This window comes from Prunus avium, chromosome 1, assembly GCF_965620075.1.
Source record: "Prunus avium chromosome 1, drPruAviu1.hap1.1, whole genome shotgun sequence".
Lineage (NCBI taxonomy): Eukaryota > Viridiplantae > Streptophyta > Magnoliopsida > Rosales > Rosaceae > Prunus > Prunus avium.
The window spans coordinates 20,353,391-20,361,213 of NC_142284.1; the positions used below are offsets into that span (position 1 = coordinate 20,353,391).

The following is a 7,823-nucleotide window of genomic DNA, read 5'->3' on the forward strand; positions in this document are numbered from 1 at the left end:
CCGAAACCCTCCTAAATTTTTTCATTTTCTCTAATCTACTTCTACCCGGCATTTGAAGAAGTTTGCTGTTTTTGCCCAATGTTGTTCCATTAAAGATTGTTCGTTATTATGCACAATTTTAAAAATGCATTTTTTATTTTAAATTTTGAAAACCTATAGTGATCGACCATCTACTTTAAATTAGGGCTATAAGAAAAGAAGAAGCAAAAAATACATAGGGCTTGTTTTTGCTTTGGCCTTATGACTTGGGCTTATGTTTAAATGGCCCTGAATAAAATAAGGCCTTCTAGAAGCATCCAAATTACTTTTGGGACTACTGAGAATAAAAATAGGTGCGGTGAATAATCTGATGCTCTCTTTCAATAAATAGCAAGTTGACCAGTGTAGCTGCAAGTCTCTGCATTGATTTCTAGCAGGAAAATGAGAGAGCCAAAAATGAAGCTTCTCAGTGCCCTCAAGCTTCTACTTCCATTTCTAGTCCTTCACTTGCACTTCGCCTTCTCTGAAGTCTTCTTCGAAGAGCGATTCGAAGGTAAAAGAATCAGAACTATAATCAGTAAACGCTTTTTTATTTTCCCTTAGCATTTCCGCAGAATCCGAACAGTGTCTAGAAACTTCTTGCATTTCAGATCAGTCTTTAGAGCTTGATTTCTTAGATTTGCTTGCTCTCTCTCCTAATTAGTAGTGAAAGGGATGATTTTTGGGCTTGTATGTGGTTGTCTTGTGAAAAGTCTAAATGTATTGCTTAGTTTGAATGCTGTGCTCGGATTTACCAAGCTCTGTGTTACACCTTGTTTGGTTTGTGAGAACATGGAAGGACAGTAAGGATCATGAATCAAATGGATGCATGTATGATTGTATATATTTTTATTAAAGCTTGTATAGTGACAAACTGTCAACTTTGTGAAGCTCACTCAGTTGATTATGAAACTGGGTGTCTGTTTGTGGGACAATTACTTGGTTGGTTCAGTACAAAGTTTTTTCATTTATTCTTTGTTTTTGAAGTTTCTGGTGTATTCTCATAAATAAATAAAAGTTTCTTATGTATTGTAATGATTGTTGTGGAAAAAGATGGGTGGAAGAGCCGGTGGGTCTTATCAGACTGGAAAAGGGCAGAAGGAAAAGCAGGAACGTTTAAGTACACTGCAGGGAAGTGGTCTGGAGATCCGGATGATAAAGGTATCCTAACAACCCTTTGCTTATTAGTTCTGTTTTAGAACGTATATCATTGATTTGTTGTTGAACTTACATTTATGAAATAAAAGGCTGTTTTACTGTTCATCTTTTGTAGTTATGTAGAATTTATTGAGCAGTTTATATTATTTAATTCAGAAATAAACTGAGATAATATACTTTGCACCTGAAAAATTATGTATATGTGGAATTTTTTCGTTCCAAATCGGATGCGATACTTTAAAATTTTCAATCATGGGTTCAAAAGCAAATGTGAACTACTACTGTATTTGGTACCCTATAATTTACTGGTTTGAATCTTTTAGTAAGTTTTGGAGAATCTGAAGTCATAAATGAACTCAATGCTTAATTGTTCATTCATGTGTTTTATTTAGTTTGATATTGAGTGCATGCATTTGACATGAGAACAGTTGTGTGATATGAGAAAAGTGTTCACTGAGAGCTGACATCTATTAGTGTGACTCTCTGCTTCTTTGGCGCTCAGAGTTGTACTTAAGGCTTAGGTCAAATCCATGGTCGTGCTTTGTGTTGACCCCTGGACTAGTCTCTACAGTATTTTTAAAATGTGTTTTTTAAAATGTGCCTTTTCCTATCTCATAATATAGGAAAAGGAATATAAGAACAATGGAAGGAGGACCTCTTAGAAAGAAGGGTAATATGTAGTCGCATTAAGAAGAGAAAAGATGAGATGTGAGTTGCAATAAAGAAACGATGACCTGTATCTAGATGGTTACTAATATGTTTTCTTCATTTTCCTATGATTTTTTCAGGGTTCTCTAACCATCAAACTATATAACACTGCTCATATCATGTTTCCTGGTGGACAACTCTGTAAAATTTAACTAAAATTTGGCATAAATTATATCAGCTTTATTGTCCTAGAATTTGTGTACTGAGATTAATATGAACTTTCACTTTGGTTTGACGAACCAGTTTATGCTAAACAAAGAATAATAAGATCACGAATAGTGAAAAACTTAACATGACAGAGGTAATAGTCATTACCATATAGGTTTGTAGGAATGTGAGAGAAATGCCTTTCTTTCATAATCAACATGTCGTGGTTTTCAATTTTCAATTAGAAGCCACATTGGAGTCTCAATTAATTAATGCCTTATATAACTGGAATTTGTGTACTGAGTTACCAGTGTCTGCATTTGATAGCTTACTTTTTGAAATTTATGCAGGCATTCAGACATATAATGATGCCAAGCATTTTGCCATATCTGCAAAAGTACCTGAGTTCAGCAACAAAAATAGATCTCTAGTTATCCAGTATTCAATTAAATTTGAACAAGAGATCGAATGTGGTGGTGGTTACATCAAACTTATGTCTGGCTATGTCAATCAGAAGAAATTTGGTGGTGATACTCCATACAGGTCTGTGAACATATTACCTTGTATATACATATATGTGTTAAGTGTGTTTGAGGGTTTAAACATGTCAGGAGTTGCAAGGATTTCTTCTGCATATACAAGGAACCCAGCCAAATCTTGTTGGATTTGGATTTATACATTTCTATATGCTCTAATAAATTATGCACACAGAGAAAGGAAAAGGTGTTGGCAACACTAAACATTAAAACATTACGGAAGACTGACTCTTCTACATATTTTCTAGGAAAGGAGTAATTAGACTGCAGGCCAAAACCCTCCCAATAATGGGAGTCTTTTTCCAGGGGTCGGGGTCCATGTGGGTTATTGTGCATGGTTGTATTTAAGCTGACAATAGATTATGTTAGAGCTGACTTTTTTGTGGTGTGATATACTGTGCTTAAATGATCCATAACCAGATCCCATTGGTCAATGAGGATGCTTATAACAAACTTAGAAACAATAACGTTAAAATCAATATACTTCTCAAATGTAACAAGCTGCACTTGTAGATGGAATACTGAAGGATATTCAGAAATATTTTTTGGATGTAGAATAATAGATAAGCAATAACTGGTCCTATAAGCAGTTTATCTCAGTGAAGGCTTTACAAGATCATGGGGAAGATAAAAAGTGTTGCAGATTGACTTGGTTAGGAAGAACCTAAAAACTGATCATGAAAGCGTAGGCATGCATGTGCGCAATTATATTACTCTGTGGTATTTGGTGGTGTTGAATTCATCTTGGAGTCTTCTTGCCTTTGCCTATATCAAGCTCACATACTGATGACTACTTGAGTTGGTTGCATACTTTGTAATTTTATTAATTGTTATTAATACTTAACTGTATGCAAAGAGAAAATGGCTTCTGACTCTTCACATTATGTTTTCTGCAGTTTCATGTTTGGACCTGATTTATGTGGCACACAGACGAAAAAGCTCCATGTTATTCTTTCTTACCAGGGGCAGAATTATCCCCTAAAAAAGGATCTTGAGTGTGAAACAGACAAATTAACTCATTTCTATACATTTATTCTTAGGCCTGATGCAACTTACAGCGTCCTTGTTGATAATAGAGAAAGAGATTCTGGAAGCATGTATACAGATTGGGATATACTTCCTCCACGAAAAATCAAGGATGTCAATGCCAAAAAGGTATAGTGTTATGATTTCAGCTGTGGACAAAAATTGATGTTGGGCACAAGCAATCAATTTAGTGCTTAAAATTTGACAGCCGCTTTTGACTGAAAGTAATATTTCTAAATCAGTACACAGTACTTTGTATCTTGTAGAATTCTTTGGTTAAATATGTGCCTATCCCACATCATGTGGGGCTCTTGCATACATCGTTGTTTCTTTGTGCGCCAATCTCTCTATCATACCCCAACCAAAGAAAAATATTACCTTACCACAAATTATATATTGACTTGTGTCCTCCTCACAGCCAGCAGACTGGGACGACAGAGAGTTTATTATTGACCCTAACGATGTGAAACCGGAGGTATCACACTCTACCTGTATTCATGATTGAATAGGTTACAATCATTTTGCATGATTTATACTCAAAAAACGTTTTTTTTAATGTTGTAGGGATATGATTCAATTCCATCACAAATTCCTGATCCAAAGGCCAAAGAGGTTTGTCAGTGTTTTATGTTATCAATATTAACACAAACATGATGTCCTGGAAAGGAAGATTCTCCTTTTGTTATGTTTATGTATAGTGTGGAACTGTTTGATATTCTTAATTGATATGATTTGAGAAAGAAATCTACCTGAACCCCACCTGTATTCTTTGGCAGCTGATCAACAATTATTAATTCACCTGCTTATATCTTCATTGAATAAATTTGTTAGTTTATCAGGAATTTTTAATATAGTCTGAACTTATTGGATTCTAAATTTTCCAAAAAATGCTGATGGTTTCTTAGCCTGAAGACTGGGATGATGAAGAAAATGGAATTTGGAGGCGACCAAAGATCCCAAATCCAGCATACAAAGGACCATGGAAGCCCAAGGTGCTTATAAGCTAGACGTATAACATCGAAACTCATTTGTTGGTGAAGTTTCTAACTTTTGGTACCTATGCTATGCTACAGAAAATCAAGAACCCCAACTATAAGGGAAAGTGGAAGACTCCTTGGATTGATAACCCAGGTATGTTAACGTGCCTCAGAATATTTCCATGGCAGATATGGTTTATATTTTAGACTAAATTATCAAATGAATTCGGACCTTCATCTGGTTGGAATCTTAGGAAGAAGTGAGAATGAAAAAATATATATACTGGAGATCTTGTGCTGAATACTTTCATTATCTTATACCAGGACTTGATTGATCTATATTATCAACCTATTTGATCATTCAACTTATAGTGACCCCTGACTTGAAATTCCTGGCTACAATAGAATGCTAGGCCAGTAACATATATTAGATGCAATCCTGTTTAAGGTCTATTTATTTATTCAAGGGATTCTAAAGTTCTGTTCATATAGTTTGCATTTTCTTTAACACACATAGTTGAGTTTATCTATGTGTGTGTGATGGTGCAGATTTATTTATTATATAAATGATCAATGTGTCTGGATAGGTTAGCCGCTTTCCACTTTGGTTTAGAGAGCTAAAGAGCACTTACCTTTTTCCTCTGTTCCTGCAGAGTTTGAGGACGATCCTGACCTTTATGTGCTGAAGCCAATAAAATATGTGGGCATTGAAGTTTGGCAGGTATGTGTCAACTGTGTCATGACTCATGCTTTTTCTACCAGGATTTAATAAATTAGATTGAAGTCTCTCTCTCTCTCTCTCTCTCTCTCTCTCTGTGTGTGTGTGTAATGTGGAGCCTCATCAAAATCTTTGCAGGTAAAGGCTGGTTCAGTTTTCGACAACATTTTGATTTGTGATGACCCACAGTATGCAAAAGAAGTTGTAGAAGGGATTTTTTCAAATAGAGAAGTGAGTTACTACTCTTAAATGCTTATATTTGTCATTTATCTCAGTTAAAGTGTCTAAGTTTCATAACAATGAATACACTTTTAGGCTGAAAAAGAAGCTTTTGAGGAAGCAGAAAAGCAGAGAAGAGCTCGAGAAGAAGAGGTGATTACAAGAAGCCAAGTTGTTTCTCTGGTTTTTCTGAAGTCTTACTGTAGTGGTCAAACAATCACCCTTCTGAACAACATTTTCATCCCATTTGATTGCTTGTGTAGGATGCTACAAGAGCGAGAGAAGAAGGTGAAAGAAGAAAGAGGGACAGAGATCGTCAGTATGGAGATAGGAGGCGTCGTAAAAGGGTATTGTATTTCCTGATTCAGTCTCATTAATAATATTTTGAAATTTTTCGTTTTGTCTAAAATATCACCATATTTCTAATGGACTCAATGCTGTTAATCTATTTTAGGGTATTGAAGACAAGTTTGATAGATAAAATAGATCTTTTCATAAGTACATCTAATCAAAATGGTCATACTGGTAGGTATTGAACTTAAATTGTTAATTAAGTTTGTGGGGAGAGAAAATGAAGGTAATACAGCATATTTGAAAAGGAAGTATGGCTTATATGCCTCCACACAGTAAAGGGGTCAGAAGGAAGATCCAAAAAAAGAGTCTGGGGGAATAAGGTCTTGTGCCCCAAAAAAAAAAAAAGGTCTTGTGGATGCATTCTTTTTCCGTTTTTGGGTGGATTACTGTAAAAAAATCATAAAATGGGGAAGACACAGGTAACCTAATTAGATGGGGATGCCCTTATAAAAAAAATTCAACTGATAGAGTACTTAGCTTTTTTTCTTTTTAACCACGAAGAAGAAAGGAAAGAAAGAAAAATTAAAGCTACAATATTTGTATTTAAGTTTGGCTAAGCAGTTGATGACTTGATTATGACCACAATATCATTAAGATAGTAGGCACTTGTCAGGACCGATATTACCTATTACCTATCCCTAGTAAAAACCTTGTGTCCCATGTGTTAGATTATTGTGACTGAAAGTCTAATTTGAGAACCTTGTTTTGTTGTGCAGCATGATCCCCGTGATTATCTGGATGATTACCATGTAAGGATTAACCTTTTCTCTATTGTTTCTCTTTTCTTTTGTTTTTGACTTCCTCATATCTTCTCTTATTTGTTCCTGTTACCTTAATTCCTTTTCTACCATTAAGTAGTAATCAGTTTAGCAAAATTATTTACCCCAAATTGTATGTAGAAGTTAAAAGTTTCTTAGCATGGGCCTTGCTTAAGTTGCTTGCATGACTTGGAGTAGGAGCTTTACTGCTGCGCCTTTTATGGTGCCATTTAATCAGTGGGCACCTTACCAAGTTTTTTTTATTTATGTTGGTGCTGGTCTTGAGATCCTGAAAGTGTATCATTACCTATGACCTAAAAATTAAATTTTAACCAAAGTTTTAAACTTTTAACTTGCTTTTTTCTTTTCGATTTCTGTTTTTTGTTGATCTTGCAGGATGAACTATGAGGCAGCAGCGGATGTGTGTTGTTTGTACCGTAGCTTTGGGAAAGGAAAAGCATTCCCAACAATAAAGAAGCATGATCTAAGGACAAGCCTTGTGTGTTGTACAATTGTTTAAACATCAAACGCAGACTCTTATTAATTGCCAATGTTGGGTTTACTGAAACATGAGTTGTGGATTGTATACTATTCTGTACTCAAACATAATTTTGGCAGAATTACGGGTGACTGTTTCTTTCTTTAATCATTGAAAGTGGAAGATTTGAAATTGTGACCTCTTCCAATATTGGGAAAGTGAAAAAGTTCCACCAGACTAATCGCTAGTTGGTTATTATTAACAACCTGAGAATATAAATAATTGAGGGAGGGGGATTTAAACTCAGGACGTCTTCTAATATTTGGTACTACTAGGCTAAGAGTAGGTTATATTCGATATGTTGAGAATGAGAAATTGTGATGGAATTGGATTGTTTTGTGACCATGTAACACTCAAACTAAACATAGGATTGAATAATTGTGATTGATATTATATTTCTCCAAGAGAGGGATATATGCACAAGTACAAGAAAAAGTAATTAGCTAATTATAAGGAATCCTAACCATGTAATTATTCTAATTAGGTAACGTAAATTACACTAGGAAATCAAGGATCACAAGATCCTTAAATTATGGCTCATGCCAACGCTCCTCCTCTTACTCAAGTTGGTGTGTAGATATATCATATGCCCAACTTGTCAAGTGAGTTATGAAAAACCTTTGTTGACACAGCATGTGTTAAGACATATGCCAACTGTTTTTCTGA

The 7,823-nt window shown here is 35.0% G+C and overlaps 1 protein-coding gene across 1 annotated transcript; it reads left to right on the forward strand.

Annotated features, from left to right (window-relative positions):
• Positions 1-361: 361 nt before the first annotated feature.
• LOC110769130 (calreticulin-3) lies at positions 362-7,265 on the forward strand. The gene is made up of 14 exons (XM_021973045.2): positions 362-532; positions 1,072-1,179; positions 2,382-2,574; positions 3,464-3,722; positions 4,012-4,068; positions 4,158-4,205; positions 4,499-4,585; positions 4,667-4,724; positions 5,224-5,291; positions 5,427-5,519; positions 5,604-5,660; positions 5,771-5,854; positions 6,578-6,610; positions 7,016-7,265. Exons 1-14 carry the CDS (start codon positions 421-423, stop codon positions 7,025-7,027), a joined length of 1,269 nt encoding a protein of 422 aa, XP_021828737.2. The 5' UTR covers positions 362-420; the 3' UTR covers positions 7,028-7,265.
• Positions 7,266-7,823: the final 558 nt, after the last annotated feature.